Source organism: Danio aesculapii, chromosome 10, assembly GCF_903798145.1.
Source record: "Danio aesculapii chromosome 10, fDanAes4.1, whole genome shotgun sequence".
NCBI lineage: Eukaryota > Metazoa > Chordata > Actinopteri > Cypriniformes > Danionidae > Danio > Danio aesculapii.
This window is the reverse complement of record NC_079444.1, coordinates 25,094,230-25,115,908: the sequence shown is the minus strand read 5'-3', so window position 1 is coordinate 25,115,908 and position 21,679 is coordinate 25,094,230. Positions and strand designations below refer to the sequence as shown.

General features: G+C 37.4%; 1 protein-coding gene across 1 annotated transcript in view; it reads left to right on the top strand.

Moving 5' to 3' along the window:
* Window positions 1–4,378, top strand: part of LOC130236827 (protocadherin Fat 3) — a 102,601-nt gene extending 98,223 nt beyond the window's left edge. The window contains exons 28-30 of the mRNA XM_056467596.1: window positions 1,024–1,062; window positions 1,308–1,373; window positions 2,868–4,378. Coding sequence (XP_056323571.1) covers window positions 1,024–1,062; window positions 1,308–1,373; window positions 2,868–3,427 — 665 coding nt within the window. The 3' untranslated portion in view covers window positions 3,428–4,378. The remainder of the gene's footprint in view (window positions 1–1,023; window positions 1,063–1,307; window positions 1,374–2,867) is intronic.
* Window positions 4,379–21,679: the final 17,301 nt, after the last annotated feature.

The window sequence follows — 21,679 nt, the reverse complement described above, 5'->3', positions numbered from 1 at the left end:
CAGTAAACTCTTTCTCCTAAGATTTTTTCAATTCTTCTTTAAATGGAAGAGTCAATAACATCCAAAGCACCAATCAGAGGGTGCATTTATATCATGTCTTGATGAAGATTTCTTACAAAGTAGTTTACAGTATTTTAAAAATACAAAAATGCAAGACACTTAAAGTAAGTTTTAAGCTATTTTCATAATCGCTATCAAATACAAATTACAAAATACTATTTTATATTTAAAATACTTATTTGAAATACCTGTATCATAAATACTGCCCATCCCTGACTACAGCTGCACAGTGTACACAACTCTACACTTCAATCCCACAACAGGAATCCCAGATTGTAGAGGTTTAATCAGGTTTATTTTGTACAGTAACTTAGCTATAATGGATCTCTATGCAGCATCCTGACACATTTGCAGCGAGTATATGATCAAAAACATCACAACGTGTTAAACGCGTGCACATGTGTGCTAATTTGTTTGTGTGTGTGTGAATGTGTGCCCGTGCACATTGATTGGTGTGACAGCATTTTGTGTGGCTCATTCATCTTACTCTAATACTATAGTATTTGTGAGTGTGGGTCTCTGTTTCATTGTGTCTGAGTTGTCATTTGTCTGTGTTTATCCTGCCATCCGACCCTGGATTTCCTTCTTTGAAGCTAAATGTTCCAAGTGTATGCATGGAGAGCTAGCTAATTTTCATTTAAAGGCACAGGCGCCAAAACATCTACGATTCCCTCTGACCCAAAAATGTACATTTTCAACTGGGTATAATAAATGATCTGATGGGTATTTTGACCTGAAATTTCACAGACACGTCTTATTTTACATCTTGTAAAAAGGACAAAATCTGAGCTCTTTAAAACTTTTATTTTAAATACTTTTAACTTCTACAGTTTACATATACAAATAAACTTTTAAATGAGCAAGTACTGATAGGTATCTAATGCTCAAACTGAATACAAATGCTGTAAAAGGATGTTATATCATAACCGGTGAATCATGATGTGTTTTCCTCTCTATTAACAGTTGCAGGTCTGGGTGACATGCAGCCTCACAGTAGCACCTGTGAGTCCACTTTTTTGTTTGGTTTTGATATTCCATTTTACTTTGTTTCACTTGGTCAGACGTGTTTATAAACCTTTACGTGCATCCCATATTAAAAAAAGGTTCCATCCTGAAGTATTTCATCAGGCATAAACAAGTTGATTGTTTTTGTTTTCGATTGGGCTCTTTGTTGTTTATTTGTTTTCATCTCATTACTCATTAAAATGCACCCCTGAAACATTTTTCCATTTTATGTCTCTTCACAGCAAGCCCACACCTTCACTGTGAGGATGAGATATGCTTGGATTTCGTCAAAGAGTATTTTATAAATTGTAAGAGCTCAAATTTAGTGAGATTCAAAAATAGCTTAGATCATAAATGTATCTTGTGTATTTAATATTTGCATATGACAAATTACATACCTTACTGTATGTATATATTACAACTATACAGTCAGGTACATAAATATTTGGACATCAACACAATTCTAACATTTTTGGCTCTATACACCTACACAATGGATTTGAAATGAAACAATCAAGATGTGCTTTACCTGCAGACTGTCAAGTTTAATTTGAGGGTATTTACATCCAAATCAGGTGAATGCTGTAGGAATTACAACAGTTTGCATATGTGCCTCCCACTTGTTAAGGGCCCAAAATAATTGGACAGAATAATAATCATAAATCAAACTTTCACTTTTTAATACTTGGTTGCAAATCCTTTGCAGTCAAATACAGCCTGAAGTCTGGAACACAAAGGCATCACCAGACATTGGGTTTCATGTCTGGTGATGCTCTGCCAGGCCTCTACAGCAACTGTCTTGAATACCAACTTGTTCTTGAGGCATTTTCTCATAAGTTTTGTCTTCAGCAAGTGAAATGCATTCTCAACAAATTCAGATCAGGTGATTGACTTGGCCATTGCATAACATTCACCTTCTTTCCCTTCAAAACCTCTTTGGTTGCTTTTGCAGTATGCGTTGGGTCATTCTCCATCTGCACCGTGAAGCACCGTCCAAACTTCCTTCTCCATACTTCTCTCCTCCCATCACTCTGGTACAAGTTGATCTTGATCTCATCTCATCAACGGTTTTGTTTAGTTTTTTCAGGCTTGCTTGACTGATAGTGACAGCTCTTTGGATCTCATCTTGAGAGTTGACAGTAACAGATTCCAAATGCAAAATCAACTCTGAAATGAACTTGAAATGAACTCTGGGCCTTTTATCTGCTCATTGTAATTGGGATAACAAGGGAATAACACACACCTGGCCTTAGAACAGCTTAGAAGCCAATTGTCCAATTACTTTTGGACCCTTTACAAGTGGGAGGCACATATGCAAACTGTTGCAATTCCTACAGCGTTCACCTGATTTGGATGTAAATACCCTCAAATTAAAGCATTTCAAACATTTCAAATCTATTGTGTTGGTGTATAGAGCAGAAATGTTAGAATTGTGTCAATGTCCAAATATTTATGAACCTAACTGTGAATATATATATATATATATATATATATATATATATATATATATATATATATATATATATATATATATATATATATATATATATATATATGAAATTAAGCAAAAATAGTTTACATGTTACCTTCTTAAAAAGAGAACGTTCTGACTGCAAACTTTTGAATGGCATTATTATCATCATTACTATTATAGTAATAGTGGCAGAGTTGTTCTTCAACTGTTGTTGTTCTTTGTTATCATCTCCATTATTACTAGTGTTAGTATTTTTAAGTTTATCAGTGAACAATGCAAATTGTGATCGCGACAATAATTATTTTTATTAATAATTGTAATTTTCCAGCTTATCAATGGCAAACGTCAGACTGGCATGACACCTCTCTCCCAGGCTTGGAATCGCCGCCTCGAGACCAAACCCCTACACCACCACCTCCACCCCTCCCTGCTCCGCCACCTCCACTGACCCCTTCACGGCTAGGTGGCACACCGACTCGTCTGGGCGGCAGTGTTCGATTGGATGGCAGCACTCTATCACTGCAGACTGGCTACCCGTTACGACGGTACCATGGCCAGAGAGATTTCCGCACTTCTTTAACTCTAGATGATAACGGTTCACCTGTTTATGAAGAATATCGGGAACCAGATCATTACGACATTGCCTCTACTATTCACCCGCTGAGATTTAGTGAAGGACGATCTAGGCCTGACTACCATCACTCCAGCCAATACTTGCTTTCTCACCCTCCCCTTCTAGCCTGGGAAGAGCGTCCGCGTGTTTGGGAGGACACTCACACATTCGGCAGCCAGCAGGAGATCGACAGACTGGGCAGGATTTCGCTTCGGGCCCGTTTGCGCAGTCAGAGCCCAAAGACATCTCTGTCCAACATGAGAGATTATTATTGACCATTAACTGGACAAAATGTGCTTAATTTTACTCAATACTTGTGATCATGCTACTGACAAAGATGTGTGCTGATCTGTTGGGAATGGAAACAGCCTTAAGCCCAAAGTATACATCTTTTTTTAAACTGTATTCACACGTGTAACAGATGCCAAATTGTTTGAACTGTGTGAGTAAATCTTACTACCCTGCTCTCAAGAGATGCACTAGCAACTGATGTTAGATTAAATCTTGCTCTGAGTGATGTAAAATAGTTTACATTGGTGCAGGGACCGGGATTGTATTTGGGGAAGGAGGTGTAATGTAGACCAGCAGGGGAGAGTGCAAAATAGAAAAACTGATGGGAGTTGTGCAAGTAAACCTCACCCCCCTGTCTTACGAGATGTGTTTCCCATGCAGATTCACAGGTTTAAATCCTGCTTGGAGTGGTGCAAGTAAAACCAAAGGAGTGACTTTTTTTGCTATTTTGCTATGACCCCTAAAGAGTGATGTTTAGGTTGGTGAAAGTAATGGGTGATGGAGATCAGCTACTTTCCATGCTAAAAGTGTTTAAATCTCACTCTGAGCAATAGGTGTAGAACTGGAGGGTTTACGTTGGTGCCGTGACCCGGATGGGAGTGAGATTTTAGTGGGTGAGTGTAACAGAGGTAATTTAGTAGGAGCTGTGTGAGTGAACCTCACTCCTCTCACTTCTAGATTCTAGAGGCACACTTGAAGCTGAGGTATTTAGCATTTTGTCGGAGTGCCCTCCTGCCATCCCGGAAACTGCAGTACCAATGGAGGTGTTACACATTCACAGTTAAATGCACAGGTGCTCCAGTCTGTGCAAATTTGAGTAATTGAAAATGTCTTGTCATTTTTTTTATGAATTGTCAAAATATTTTATTCCTCTCACACAAAAAAAGCACTTCAGATCACCAGAGAACAGCAATATAGATGCCATGATAAGTCTAAGTTAGCTCAAACTTATATTATTATTATTATTATTATTATTATTATGGAGTCCTTGTATCAGAGTTTGTAGGAAAGTGTCTGGTGCGTGTAGAGAAGAAAGACTGTGTACCTGTGTGAAGCACACTGAGAGATCCACAATAATTTCCCAGAAATATGAGAACATATTTGTCTATCAACAAAGAAGCCTTGTTTTTTATTTTCACACTGTGATACAGCTTGGTTCAGTGTTTGGTTCAGGGTATACAAACTAAGTAGTAGAAAAACTCGAAGCACCTGTGTGAACTGCAAATATATTGTTAACCTGCGTAGAAAAATTGTGCTGTGTGCAGAGTATGTGTGCATTGTTTTGATGCACATTGTACACATACCCTAGTTTATACTTAAAAAGTATACTTTGGGCTTCAGTCATAGTGTTAATTAGTGACACTTCTTCATGTGTGTTTGAAAGGGATTGTTTACCCAAAAATGAAAATCATCATCATTTACTCACCTTCATGTTGTTCCAGACATGCACCCAAGAAAAACTCATAAAGGTTTGGAACTACATGTTGGTGGGGTACATTTTTGGGGGGTTATCTTGGTGATGCATAGTTGTAACCAAACCAGACTCATTGTGGGAAAGTACCAAGGTCTGCATTTCTGGGGACAGCGAAATGCATTACGTTAGGTACGTCTGCTTGCTGTTTTTGCAAATCCACCAGAGGCAAGTGTACGCTTTTTGATGATCACAAATTCCTTTCGCATGTCCTCTTTTCACGTAAATCCACCAGAGGGTGCAATATACACTTCAGCCGACCAGGGGTGCATTTCCGAAAACCATCGTTAGCCAACTAAGGTTGCAAGTTGTGTCGTTACAAACATAGTTCGTTCATTTGGCGTTTCCCAAATCCATTGTTCCAACGAACATTCGCAAACTGCGTTGCAAACTTCTATACTTGCAACTACACCTCTGGAGCTGTAATTAGAAACATAGTTCCTGGCTGTGTTCTATTTCAGCCTGATCTCATGAGAAAACGTATTTTACCATTTGTCAGTTTAATGGCTAATTCGTACAAATTTGTATGAGTCATACGAAATTGTACGATTTTAAAAAGCAGGCATGGCACCTAACCCTAAACCCAACCGTCATTGGGGGATGAGCAAATCGTACTAAATTGTATGAATTAGATCGTACGAATTACGAATCATATGAATAAGCCACTAAATCAAAAAGTTACAAATTGCCTTGAGATTGTGTTGTCTATTTCCAGTTATCCCCCCTATGCCCTATTCGTTTAGAACATTCTAACATTTACACTTGGAATGATTTAAAAAAAAAAAACGTTAAGGTCATCTCTCTTAGGTGTAATTTGTTTTCAAAGTATTTTTTCAGTTCAGTTTTAGTGATCTTAATATTTACAATTGTGCTCCCTATGCAGTGCACTTTAAAAACATAGATGTCATTTTGAACACAGCCGTGGTTCATGACAAAAGCTATAGGTGATCTAATATTTAAAAGCGGAATTTACGTTATGTCTCCAAAGCTTGTGAAAACAAAAACCATAGCACACGTTAATGCTTTTCATTTATAGTGGGTTATTTATTAAGTATCTGTACTCTATATAACATTTCATTTCTTAATAAATAGCCTCATTATTTATTTATTTATATGATTTATATATGATATCAGAATACGTGTTAGCTTTTGTAAGTGATTTTGTTAATTTAGAACAGAATATGTAATGTTCTCAATAATATTTGTAAAGGAAATATAGGCCCTATATGTGCCATTAACATATTTTTCAATTAATATGGAAAACGAATGCAGTTTTTTTTTATTTAAAAAATGCGTGTGCGTGTAAAACAATATAATTTGCACAAAGAAATTACGGTGTTCTTCTCTAAAGAAGTTGAAGTTACCACCCCGTTTAGAGCATCATTATGGGCGTTTTACGTTATAACTAACATGGCTCAAACGATGGATCTGCGACAGAGAAACTACGGGTTTTGGGAAACACTCGTCACTACAACGTTCTTTTCCCAAACAATGCATTGTACTATGATAGTTTAGCCGAGAGTTACGTCGTTCTTTGGGAAACGCACCCCAGGCCAGCTTGCTGTCGACTGAATGACTGACCCTTCGATAGTGTTTTCGAAAGCAATCTAGAAAAAGAAACATTGTCGTGATTTGACCACATTTTCAGCTAGTTGTTTATTTATTTAGTTATTATATCTGTTTTATCTGGTTTCTGGAACCATTGTTTGCCAGACTCAAACCCCATCGTTGTGATCAATTCTGCTCTGTGTCCCAAGTCTGATGACGTACACAGTGAGCTACTGGGCAAACTAGTAATGCCAGAAAAGCTGTCCACACAGAGGTAAGCGGTCAGCTGGTAGCACTAAAATGAACAGAAGCTGTAGACGGCATCATACCACACCGTAGCATTCATTTTAACGATGAAATGCAGCCAGACATACCTCTCCAGAAATGTAGACCGGTGTATGTATCCACAACAAGCCTGTGTTGGATTTAACACATACTTTCATGTGTGCATTGAAGAAGCTGTCTAATAACAGGTTTGTGTTGATATGCTATTGTGTTTGTGAAACCAAATATGTTATTGATGGAATCCACATACAGGGTTGTTTCTCAACCAGGAAGGCTACTACTTATAAGAGGCCTCAAAATGGTTTCAACTTAGCATTAAAAGAATCTAAATAATTCAAATTCAAAATATTGCTTATTTTATTGACGCACCCTTCAACAATCTTTTTGTATGTATTTAGTTTTGTTATTTTTAATAGAGCTAGGATTGAGAGTCTATGAAAACATGGATATGAGAGGCCATTTTAAAAGTATACTTTCTAAACCTGAATAAATATAAAATTTATCATATAGAAATATAGTAAAAATATATATATATTTGTAAAATACTTATCCTTACTCCTTGTCCATTGAATTATATAAAAACAATGATATATTTTCAGCCCTTTGAATATAGTTGTGGACGACGGGCCTAAAATCTTTCAAATATTTAAGTATGTCCTTGGACTGCCAATGTTTTGCTATGACAGATGGTGAAGAGAGGTTTTATTCCTGTGTAGAAGCCGTGGAGAAAAACAAGTCTGTTTAATTAGTTTTATCGAAGCTTAGGTTTGTATGGATCTGGTAATGTGTGTACTCAAAATGATTCCAGGACTGAAAGCGCACAGGTGCGTTCAGCTCAAATGAAAAGCTGTTTATGTAGTCTTGTGCTCTTTTTGTGTCTTGTCAGTAATGCACACAGTAACTCCATATTAATCAATCGTTACACATCTGTCATCTTACCGTGTTTTGCTCTTTCTGCTTCTTTTTGTGGATATTCTTTAATTTAGGAGCAACACTTAAATCACCACAGAACTGTCATGAGTGTATGTTAACATCTGTGATGAATGATTCATGCGTACATTATGTTGTAGACTTCTGTTTGAGCATTTGAACATGCTGTATTTATAAAGTGACTCATGAAAATCACTTTAAGTGCTTTTTATTGTTTAGAGTTCATACTTGTGAGATTTTGTTTGGTAAAAATGTACTCTGGCTACATTAGTCTGTTAAAGCGACTCATTGGAATAACATACTGTAAGTGTGAACACTATCATCATCTGTGTCCAAATTACCTGTGAATTCACACCAAACAAAGTGTGCTGTGGTTCGAATGTAGCAAAGACCAAGAACCAAAAATGTTGTCACATAAAATGTATTTATTTATTTACCTATGGTCCTTTTTCATGGAATGCAAAATTACCCATGAAGCTTTGCATGTTTGCGTAAAGAGGATGCTTTAAACGTCCGATCGGCAGCTTCATGCGTAAAAAGTGTCACATTTGGACAGCTTTAAAATTATAGTTTAATAGCGATTAACGCATACCTGCCAACTCTCTTGTTTTTCCCGGGAGTCTCCCATATTTCCGACCAATCTCCTGCCATCCTCCCGTTTTGTTATTTCTCCCAGAAAACTCCCAGAATTTTGCCCTCTTCGCCCCCGGGTCCTCAGCTTTTTGGTACAGTCTGTAACACCTCCGGGATGCTGACTTTGATATAGTATCTGATCGCAGCGGCCGCCCGAAACCCGGTTCTCAGCTGTGTTATTCAGACACCTCACTCCCGACACCAAGCCACACATCCCCCACCCCCTCTTCCAGATTTTCAGAGACAAATGTTGGCAGGTATGTATTAATAACTTTGAACTAATCCTGCTGCTGTGCAGCGCCACCTTCTGGACGGATTATTTTTAAAATGCGATCTAATGGGAATGAAAAACAAACGCTGCAAGTAATTTACCCTTATCGCCAGTGTGTCATGTGCCATTTAAATGGAGCATCGTCATCACTAAAGTCAACATTTTCTCTTTCTCTTTAATAACCAACATATAACCAACCTAAACAAATGTAACTGACCAAAATGTTTGACACACACATAACCTGTACTGTCCCACTGACACACTGATTGTAAGAGCGACACAAAGTAAAAAATAAAGTGGCATTTTGAAGAAAAACAGAACAGAAAAACAGAAAAACACATGGTAAATCCTACACAACTAAAAGAACCATAACTGCTCCCGATTAGAATCAACATGCAAATCAGCCAGCAGAGTATCAGTAACGTACTTTTATTTTTTAGAACTTGCATGGTTTACATACTTTATTTTATGCCAATAATATGGTTTGCTCTTTTTAATACAGTGATGTATTAGGAGTGTTGTGTGTGTGTGCACTGAGCTCTGTATAACACCTGATAGGTTGGAAATACTGACGCTATATTTCAGCATCTGATCTGATGGCAGACATTGAATTAGAAGAACGTTTTTCTCTCACGCTTGAATCACATCTCATAGAAGTATGACATCTTTAACATACACCTTTCAAAATCAGAGTTGTGCATCACCAAAAAAAACTCTCTAAACCACTCAAAACAGTAATAACACTCATTTTCGGATCAAGACTTTCAAGTTGTAAACACTGTAAACGGAAGTTCTAAGCATCCTACTAGAAGGCACTGATCGCTATGGCACCCTCCATTCAGAAAAAAAGTCTATAGGTTTGGTTTAAAAACTCAAAGTGAACCAGAACTAAATGTATATAAATTGTTTGGTCTAGAACAACCACTGTACAAGTGTGAACATACCCTACCAAGCTACAAATAGAAATATAGGATTTGTAACTTGATGTTTCATTCTATGTTTTCGCAATTGCCCATAGAATACAGAATTGAAAATGAAATTCACAGCGCAAGACTGTTTTTGAAGCCATGGCATAAATCTTGCTTAGATTTTTTAAATATTTGATTTTAATGATCGTGAATACTTGTGAATTTTAATCATTTATAATTTTTTTTATATTTTTTATAGCATCTTTGTAAAATCATTTTACAAAGAATGTCAATTAATAGGAAAAAAAATCATGAAGATTTTTATTTTACTTTTATATTTCGTTAAGCAAGATCTTTTAACCTGAGAAAATTTTATTAAAGCAATAAATCTGATTATTTTAATGGTGTTCGAGATGACCGTGAGGGTTGGAGGTTCTGGTTGTTCTGTATTGTGCTCATACATGTTAACGTTGTCCATGTAATGTGTAAATCTTAAATCTTATGTTGTATGTATGACTAAAACACGTTGTGTAGTGTAAAATAATAAGAATAATGCATAACAGGTATGTTGTACATACTGAGAATAGTAAAGATGTTTCCTCTTATAATATTGTTATGTCTATTTGATAAAGTAATGTTCATGTAATTCCTCAAGGAGAGAAGCATCTGTTTTCTGAAAAGCTCTTCACTCCCAATTTTTTATGCAAATTGATGTGATTACAACTGATGGCAATTTCTGTTCCTTTTAAAATCTCCCATGTTTGACACTTAATTGAACAGTTCGATGGGAATTATTGCCATATGCACATATAATGAAGGAAAACAAGCCTTTGCACAAGCCAGCCTTTCCTTCCACAGGAGTACAGTTGCAGTGTTATGCAGTGTTCCAGTTTTTGATAGTTACATCATTGTTTGTTCCATTACTTGTTGAAGAAGCACACAAAAGGACACTCCTGCTGAAGGCAAACAATTTAAGACACTATAGAATTTCCAAATGCATTATTTGTTCTTTTGCAGAGACAACTACACAGAAGACGACGCAATCCGATTGCATGATCCAAAGCTTGTTTACGGGCTGTGTTCCAAGAATCCGGCTTATATGATCGAAACATAATGACGCTTTCATTTCTGGGCCCTTTTTTTTCTTTGTTGTATGGTGACATCTCCAAGAATAGGCTGGATTCATCAGAGAGGGGGGTCTTGTAAACATCATGCGTTTTTCTGCTTTTTTGCTGTGGGTGTATTGGTGAGTATGAGCACTTTGTTTTTTTGTTTTTTTTATGTTTGAAAGTGCTTCAAATGCACAGTGAAAATAATTAGCATTTATTTTTTGTAATTTACTTCAACTTTTGAGTATGTTTAATGCATAGCGGGTTAGAAAAATAGGTTACATGGTCAGCTGAACATGCATTTACACACACATTAAGCAGTCTGTTCTGGCTATACATAACTGCATTATGTTTTGAAAATCAAGTGGCTAATTTGAATGAAATTGTGCAATCTCATTTGCACACATTAGTACAAGCAGCTTGCGTCCCATTGATGTGTGTAGTTTTATTTATTCATCTATTTGTTTTATTTTTATCATACATTTCTCTGTCTAATCCTGTTTTCCCTACAGGATAAACAAATGAAAAGGGCTTAATTTGGACTCCCACCCCCCACCCCACCCCTTAACCAATTTTACATTTAATCCCACAGTTCTGATTGTTTTCTTCTGAATACTGTATGTCCCATTGACTTTAAATATTGTAATTCTCATAGTAGTTCATTCAACTCTTCTGACTATCTGACTGTCACAATTTTGAGTTGATATATTTTCTCACAGAATTAGTTTTACATTTATTTATTTTTTCTTACTAAATTCATCTCGTAATAAAACATAATTATGAAAATTCTGACTTTTATTTAGTCATAGTTCAAATTATTTTCTTCCACGTTTGGAGATTACTCTGTGCGATTGGAAATGTACATTGTAATTAAGTTATTTGTTCAATTATATATCTTGTAGTTATGAGCTTACATCGCACAATTCTTTGATCAAACCCATTTCAATTCATTCATTCGTTTATTTTCCTTTGGCTTAGTCCCTTATTTGTCAGGGGTCGCCACAATGGAATGAACCACCAACTACATATGTTTTACGCAGCGGATGCCCTTATAGCCACAACCTAGTAATATGAAACACCCATTTACTCTCGCATTCACACACATTCATACACTAGTGGTCCCCAACCTATTTATCACCACGGATCTGTCAACATTTGACAACTTAACGTTGGTCTTTAGTGCAGACCGGTGGGGTACAAGGCACTACAGTGTTTGAGTGTTCTGTATTTGTCTGAGATAATTAATCTACCGAAATGTTTATATTCCATACAAGCTGAAGCTGATCGGTCAGTTGTCATGTGACTTGCGGTGGAAGGCGCGAGCAGGGCACCTCCATTGGAAATAACAAACTTGCACGAACTCTAGAAAAGACGCAATATACGAACGGCCCCTAAGGCAGGCGTCATTTGCGATCTCCAGCAGTTGATCTTCTTGCTCTAACATGTTGGATTCCCCTGATTTGTTGACAAATAGGCTGCGGATCTATTGTTTGGCAGTTCGCAGGTACTTCATTTGACCTTTCCCCTTAGCAAAGAAACTTATCAGAGATGTCTCTTTTGGCCTGTTTCCACTGAGTGGTACAGTACGGTGCGGTATGTTACGGGTCACATTTATCAGGCTTGTGTTTCCACTGCCAAAAAGGTACTAATGGTACCCTGGTGGGCGTGGTCTACGACAGAAAGTTTCAGTCAACATCATTCTCGCTCAAGGAAACATCTACAGTAAAGCTGTACGGGTCGTTCACATATCATATGAGAAGCACTTCTCACAAAACAGATGCTTCATACAAATAAATACTGGTGTATAAATGTTCATTACTAACCTTTCTATGAACATGATTTGATTATAACTGCAGATCAATTATATGTGAAATAGCCTACTGTAACATCTGAAATTATATAAAATAAAGAAATAAATGAACATATATGAACACATACAGCCCCTTACAGTCTCTGATATGTTACCAACTACAGAAAAACTACACATAGCATACATTTAGGGTTCAAAAATAACACGCATCATATAGCCCAGTCAGTGCAAACCTCTCATCTGTATCTTTAATTTTCACCAGCACATGTAACCTTTTTTACGAGTTCATTCCTCCCCCGAGTTCATAATAGTCCAAAAGGTGATGATAATAATTAAACATGGCAGTTTGGTCATACTTTAGGTTGCTGGAAAAATCATTTGTTTTTCCGGCTTCTCCTTTGTTTTTTCACACATCACTCTCGCGTTTGTCTGTTTCTGAAAAGACCGCATGTCCAAAGCACTTTGATAACCACACGCACGTTATTATCATGAGCTCAAGAAGTTTGTTATTTCAAATATAGATGTGCGGCGAGCGCAAATGAGAAAGTGAATCTGCTCGCGCTTCAGATGGCCTTGTACACAACTACAGGGCACAGGGTAGATTCTGCTCTTCTTGGCTTTGTGGCTGTTCATCAAGACGATGACAAGGTTTGCTTGAGCTCCATGGCTCGTTATTAGATGTTTATAATATTACGGTGTAATGTCTCGGTTTTGTATTTAAAAATGGTGCTTCCTTTGTTTTTATTCTCCTGGCTTGTGCACGAGCTAGTGATGTATCTCTGTAAACCAATAGCGTTCAGCTACGCATCTTGCTCCGCTTTTTGGTACTCTTTTGTTGTGCCAGGTACCCTTTCGAAACAGTACCCAAAAAGTGGTATGGTACGGTTCACTTTTTGGTGCCTTTTGACAGTGGAAACGTCCATAAAAGTATACCGAATCGTACCGTAGCACTCAGTGGAAACGGGCCATTTCTTACTCATTTTGCTGCTTGTGGGGTTAAATTGGGGCACTCAAGTGAACGAGATGTAAGCAGGAGAATATGGTAATTTTTCAAAATAAAAGATCTTTCAAACTCAGATAAATAAAACAACAAACAATTATTTCTTGTGCAGCCCGGTACCAATGGCTTGGTGGTTGAGGACCACTGTCATACACACACAGCCAATTTAGTTACCCAATTCACTTATAGTGCATGTCTTTGAACCGTGGGGAAACTGGAGCACCTGGAGGCTAACATGAGGAGAACATGCAAACTCTATAAAGAAATGCTAACTGGCGTTTGAACCAGTGACCTTCTTGCTGTGAAGCAACTGTGCTAACCAACGAGCCACCATGCCGCCAATTAGCATTTTTATTAGTTAAAAGTAAAAAAAAAAAAATTTAAGAGATCGAAATGTGTAGATTGCGAGATTTAAACTCTGGTGGGTAAAAAACCCTGAGTTTATTGATCAAAAGTTAGGATTAACTTTTTTATGATCATCATTTTTTTTTATTCTGGGATGGAAAATTCATGCAAAATCTCCACATCATAAAACACATGTTTTGTCACATTGAATAGTATGCAAATGCAAAATATCATCTCAAAGCCGCTTGCATAAATTGTGAAGCATGTCCCACCTCTTCACATTCTCGCTACTTTCAATTGTCTCTTGTGATTTTCAGATTTGAAAATGATGCCAATCACATTCCACCACTAAAGACTGATGAGCAATTAAATCAAGCAAACCGCAAGTGGATCGTCAAGGTCAATCTCACAGTCGACTTCAACCGAATCAAACGTGCAAGACGAATAACTTACAAGCAAATGAAACTACTCATAATCCCTCTGAATTAACACTGGTGTTTACATCTTAAAGCATACCGACCCACCAGAGAACCCACACTCCAGCAGCACCAATTGCTTTGACTTCTAAAACAAGTGGACTGACAGAAAGACGGCTGGTTATATAAGGGAGATGCTGGATTATCATTCCCCTGTTTCTGCTTGGAGACATGAGAGAGTTAGGGGTGATTATACCCACACAGTCTACTGAATAATACCCAGATTAGACACACTAACCAGGCCTCATCTCCACGCAAAACATCTGCCTTTGCCTCCAGACAGACGCGCGTACACACACACACACACACACACTGTGGATGTTAAATACACCACTTTGGAACAGATGCCGCTATACGTCACAAGCTTATAACACCATGTGCCAGATTCAGAGACGTACCGACAACAGAGGCATGTTTACAGAGCACATTTACTTGTGCCAAATTCACTCTTTTGTCTTTTGCTGACGCATGTTGAGAAAAGACATCTCAGACAGTTTAAATAAGGAAATTGTCAGTTTTATGAGACGATAATTGGGAAAAGTTTCTCCAACATTTCAGACGACAACAAAGCTTGTGGAAACTCAAGATAAAGTCTGATGTAAATGTGCTTTAGTTTGTGTTATAACTGCTGTTGGTGAAAGCAGAAAGCGGGAAGCTTTAAGATGTGAATTAATTTTGTTTGTCAAACTTAATGTTTGGTTTCATAATTATTATGAATGTTGTGTATATGGTATAAAATGTAACTGCTCAAATGAACAGAATGACTTGAATGTAGATTTGCAAATGTTGCTTAACAAGGATATTGATGCAACAATTTCAACGTAACTTTTTTTTCAGCATTTTGGCCAGTTATGTACACAACGGATGTGTTTTTTGTTAGTTTTTTTTATGCAATACAGTTAGTCACTGTGAACATTGAATCTGTAAAGAATTTATTTAAAAAATAGTCTGCTCAGAATTAATACATTAACTATGGTTTAGAAATGTTTCAAATAAGTGGTTCAGAGTGCATATAAAACTGTCAAAGTCAATTGAAGTCTGTAAAAAAAGACTCATCATAACAGTTACTTAGTGTTTTAAAGTTTCTGTGCTCTCCTTCTTTCCAGTTGTTTCCAGTGACTGTGTTGCTAGCATGTGGTCTTTCAAATGTTTTGAACCAGTGAATCAATTCAAAGCTTCGAAAAATTCATCTGTGCATGGGTGAGTATATGTTATATGAAACTGGGCTCTCTGTGTTTTCCATTGATACCTTTCTGTTGTTAAGTACAGATTTTAGTGCATCATTTTTAAGCTGTGTTATCCATATATAGTGGAATGTCCTCCGTTAATCTATTTTGGTCAATAGTGATTCACACAATCTTCCACAAAGATGGAAAAATGTTAATGTTAATGCCTCAGTTATGCACATACTCACCAGCCACTTTATTAGGTACACCTGTCCAACTGCTTGTCAACTCAAATTTATAATCAGCCAATCACATGGCAGCAACACAATGCATTTAGGTATGTAGACATGGTCAAAATGATTCAAACCAAGCATCATAATGGGGAAAAAAGGTGATTTAAGGGACTGAATGTGGAATGGTTGTTGGTGCCAGACGGGCTGGTCTGAGTATTTCAGAAACTCTTGATCTACATGGATTTTCACGCATCACTAGGGTTTATAGAGAATGGTCAGAAAACGGGAAAATATCCAGTGAAGGCATCCAGGGCACAAATGCCTTGTTGATGCCAGAGGTCAGAGGAGAATGGCCAGACTGGTTCGAACTGATAGAAAGGCAACAGTAACTCAAATAACCACTCGTTACAACTGAGGTATGCAGAAGAGCATCTCTGAACACACAACACGTACAACCTTGAAGCAGATAGGCTACAGCAGCAGAAGACCACACCGGGTGCCACTCCTTTCAGCTAAGAACAGGAAACTGAAGCTACAATTCACACAGGCTCACCAAAATTGCACAATAGAAGATTGGAAGAATGTTGCCTGGTCCAGTGGGTCTTGATTTTTGCTGTGACATTCGGATCGTAGGGTCAGAATTTGGCGTTAACAACATGAAAGCATGCATCCATCCTGTCTTGTATCAACAGCTCAGGCTGCTGGTGGTGTAATGGTGTGGGGGATAATTTCTTGGCACACTTTGGGCCCATTAGTACCAATTGAGCATTGTGTCAATGCAACAGCCTACCTGAGTATTGTTGCTGACCATGTCCATCCCTTTATGATCACAGTGTACCCATCTTCTGAAGGCTACTTCCAGCAGGATAACATACCATGTCATAAAGCGCAAATCTTTTCAGACTGGTTTCTTGAACATGAAAATGAGTTCACTGTACTCAAATGGCCTCCACAGTCACCAGAACTCAATCCAATAGAGCACTTTTTGGATGTGGTAAAACGGAAGATTCGCATCATCAGCAGCCGACAAATCTGCAGCAACTGCGTGATACTGTCATGTCAATATGGGCCAAAGTCTCTGAGGAATACTTCTAGTACCGTGTTGAATCTATGCCACGAAGGATTAATGTAGTTCTGAAGGCAAAAGAAGGTCCAATCCGGCACTAATAAGGTGTACCTAATAAAGTGGCCAGTGAGTGTATATAGGCTAATAATCTACAATTTACAGTAGTTTTAAGAAGTTATTCAGAAGTTATTTTCCAGTAAATGTATTGTCATTTCAGTCGCAATGCTTTAATTTAGTCGTTTGTAGTTTATTAATGATAATAACAAAAGTGCTTCTGTTTTCGCTGCTGTCATTTCAAATTCTTTCATTCTTCCACCAAAGTGATCTTTCAGTTTAGAGTCAGAATTAGCTGACAGTTAAATATGAGTATTTCGATTGTATGTTATGCAGCACAAGAGCATATTTAAAAAAAATGTTTTAACTTGAAGCATGTAAGCTAGCAGCCGTAAATATGAAATATATGCTGTAAACTTTGAAGCAATAAACAAAGTTAAGTGGTGGGACAAGAAACAGTGGTGGGACAAGAAACATCAAACTACTTCAAGTATACTTTGCTATTTGTTCAACTTAGTTTTTACCTGTTCATTCAGTAAAATTAGTTGTAAAGCCACAGAACAAACAACTGTTTTGTCTCAGATTCAGTGACTCACTCGGTGTGTTTACACAAACTGGTTGAATTAAATATTCAATGGCTCACTCATTTAAAAAAAAAAAAAACACATTTAGCCTATTATGTCTGACATACTGTATCCAATTTACAGAATGTCTCAATGTTAAATAGTCAAAAACCAATCTGCCATGCTGCATTAAAATGAATAAATTGCATTGTAAGCCATTTTGCTCTAAGCCTAGAAAACCTGAATTTGGTTTGCTGGTAACTCATTACATAACATATTTGTTTTAAAGTATCATTAACTCATGAATAATTTCACAGACAAAGAAAAAGAACACCTTGTTGAAACAAAGAGTTGAGTGGATTAAGGCATGCTTGAGGCTAGTTGAGATTTTCTTGTTCTGTCCTTTGCTTTTCTCTGTCTGTTGAAACTGAACCTGTCTGATAGGCTTTTAGCTTGGAGCCATGTTCAAGCTTGCAAATAACCTCAGCTATCCAAACAAATTCACTTCGAAATCCCACTGAGTCCGTAAATCACCAAAAGAAGGTAAAGGGCGATTACCTAATCCAGGCATAATCATATTTGCATTAGACCAAAGTTTGATTTGCTTGTTTTATGTCTCAGGACATGCAAAGCCTGCAGTAATGCCCATATTGGCACGACGTCTCCAATAAAGCTGGCAGTCGTGTTAGAAATATCAGGGTTAACAAGTCCACTTGTTTGTTCACTTAAAAATAAGCTTTGCAGAGCACTAGCTCTGACAAAAAAAATATCAGGAGATTGTGGAGCGGAACTGAAAAGCAGCCCATTACCTTTCACAATGCAGTTGTCCTGACTTGCTCTTCACGGCAAGGTTTGAGTTCCCGATTCATACAGGGAAAAATAACTGCAATGCAATGATTCAGAGTCTGTGACACCAATTTCCCATTTCCCCCCAGAATCTGCCTATTTATTCAGCCTAACTATAAATAAGTGGCAGGTTATTAGTGTCACTCATGGATTTCCTACTAGCTCATGTTTACCTCAAGGCATGCAGGCTTTAAGCTGTAAGAACATGAGGGTCAAGATCTGAATTCAGTTTGGCTGCATTTCAAAATATAGTGAATACTGCTTACTTGAAGCATCTGTACTGAAATTATACTTCCAAGAGACTCACTGTACAGCAAGTCTTAAATTAACATGTAGCTTAGCTTACAAAAAAGTACCCTAAATGATTAGTGACAAATACTCGATATGCCCTATTATGTTCACTACGCAAAGTTGTGTGGGGCCAAGCAAATTACGTAAGGCACCACAATGCCCCACAAAAATCGACCTGCAACCACCCCCACCCCGGTCTTTAATAACAGTTGCAAATACAACCTCCCCCTTCAATATCAGTCAATAATACATGGTGCTTATATTTGCTTAGGGCCCCGGGTAGCCAAGAATCGCCACTGCAAATGCCGGCAGCTAGCTCTCCGCAACTCTAAGGAAGTGCTGCGCGTGGTCAGAACCTGAATGGGAGACCACATGGGAAAGCTAGGTTGCTGCCAGAAGTAGTTTTAGTGAGGCCAGCAGGGGGCACTCAGCCTGCGGTCAGTGTGGGTCCTAATGCCCCAGTATAGTGACGGGGACTCTATACTGCTCAGTGAGCGCCATCCTTCAGATGAGACATTAAACCGATTCTCTGTTAAAAATCCCCGGATGTCCTTTAAAAAAGAGTAGGGTTTTAACCCCGACATCCTGGCCAAATTTGCCCACTGGTCTCTGTCCAACATTGGCCTTATCACTCTGTCTCGTCTCCACCTATCAGGTGGTGTGCGGTCTGGCACAATATGGCTGCCGTCACATCACCCAGGTGGATAATCCAAGTGCACACTGGTGGTGGAGCCCCCCCCCAACCAAAAAAATAAATGCAAAGCACTTTAAGTGTCCATAAAAGCTCTATATAAATGTACAGAATTGTTATAATAATAATAATTATTATTATTGATATTATTATTATTATTATTATTATTATTATTATCAATTTAGTGTACATTTTCAAAACCTTTTAAAATTCCTTAAAAAATGTTAAGGAAAATTTAATGTTTTCAGCACAGTTTGGTTGCGTAAACATACAAAAACACAAGACTCAACATAGTGTAAAATACACTGATGTCTACAGATACTTTGTAACCCTCTAGTAATGCTCCTTTTTAATTAAAAATATTAGCTTGTGAATGTTTAAAAATCTTTATTTGTAATAAACTCAAGTTTTTTTTCCACCTGCCATGTGAACACATCTATAAACACAAAAAACTATGGATATAATTAGAAAAAATTAAAAGGTCAACATTGAAAATCTAAATTTGTATACTGTAGTTTTATAGCTTGAGTTTTTGCAATTAAAATATGTTTCTTTATTTCTCCCACTTCAACAATAATCTGCCAAGTACCTTTCTCAAAAAGAGATTAACAATATATTGAACAGTTTCCTTTTCTGACCTATGCTCAAAAAGTAGTTAAAGGGTCATAAATGGTTTATAACTACTACATGAATACAATTTATTACCATAACCCCCCTAAAACCCCTCTTACTGAACTTAAATATGGCACATTCATTTAATTGAAGTTGAGTTTGTTTTATGATGTGGTCAGTCATACCATTTCAGCTAGTATGTGTTTTACAGAGAAAAGCAGCCTACTAGGTAAAAACACAAGACATGGGGTGAAGTTTAATAAAAAGAGCTGGAGTATTTCTTTTAAGAAGCAAAGCATTTTCAGAACAATCTTAGAATAAAGAAGTAGAATAAAGGGTAACAGTTGAATTTCCTTTGAATTTCACTACACGATTTTAGAAAATTTCCGCACGGCGGTCAGACCCATTCACCTAAAGCCTGTTTACTTGAGCAACAACAGAAAATTATCAGAGCAACAATTCAACAATTACAAACAAGCCTCAAGCCTTTTGCATGGTGTGATGCATTAAATTGCTGTCGTAAGAGGTTCACCATGCATTTGGAAAATACTTTTTTTTTTTGTTTAAATGGGATCACAGCACCATGTTCTCTGTTCTTGTGTTTAAGACCTCTACAGATAGCAGTCTTCTCATTAAACCGATCTCCTGCAGTGACGGAGATTCATATGCCAGTGTGATTCAACTTGAGAACACTAAGCCCAACCATCCCTATTATCCAGTGCCGTTTCTTCAACCTCTAGGGGTTGTGCTTATAAACAATTGATGATTATGCCGAAAAAACATACGTAGCGCAGCCAGCCCTTGATGTTTATTGGATAAAATGCTTAATTAATGCCTTAAATTGTGAAAAGTCTCCAACAGATTCTTGTGGGGAGATTAAAAGGCACGGCACAGCAGAAACGTAGCTGCTTCAAATATTGCGCCTGCTTTCTCTTATATGTAGGAACTACCTTATGTTCTTCATTTCAACAACTTAAAGAGACTGAAACATAGAGCACAGTGCAGTCACATCTCTTCTGCTCCTTCAGTTTTTCTTGTCGAGCCGTCTCAGTTCGGAGTCTTTATGCTACTTTGTAGTGGGAATGAAAAAAAAAGCCCTGAGGATATTTTCAACACACCCGAGGGTTCACGGGTGAGAAGACTTAGATCAGTGTAGAGTAATTACATGTTTCCGTCCGGTATCACTGGAAAACAGAGGAAAATAATATTCTCGCACCCTGTCAGACTGCATGTCATGCTTGTCGGTCATAGTCTAGACACTCTTAATCAAATATGATTCAAGCTAAAGATGCTTTAAATAGTGGCTGCTTGGCTTGCTTTGATGCAGGACCCCTGGAAATAGACAAGCTGGACTGCAGATTATAGCACGTTAGTCATGTGACTGATCGATGTCAAAAGCAGACAAGGAAAAAACTAATTTCACACTTTTAGGAGGCCTAAAAACATTTTGTCAACATGCTAGACGTTGCTTTTCAATGGCGATCAGTGTTGAAACATATTGTTTAATTTTATTGTTTAAAAAAGCAAGCATTTTTTGTTTTTAAAAGATGTCTAATAGATGTCTAATAAACATCTAAACAGTCGTTTTGGTTAAAACAAGGCTAAATTTGGGCTGTCAGTGAAAATCTAATAGACGTCTAAGAATAGGCCAAAATTTGACTTGTCATCAAATAAACAGAAATGAATGACTACACATGTGAAGTCTGTCTAATCTGTCAGTTTGATGACTAGTTTTGGGCTATTTTTAGATGTCTATTATATTTTCACTGACAGCATAAGTTTAGCTTTGTTTTAGCTGAGCTGTCTAAATTTAGATGTCTATTAGATATCTATTAAACACAGAATTGTTTAACTGGGAAACTGGGATATCATCATTTTGTTTATTACTATAATTAATATATTATCATAGTTCTGGGTGATTTGACTTT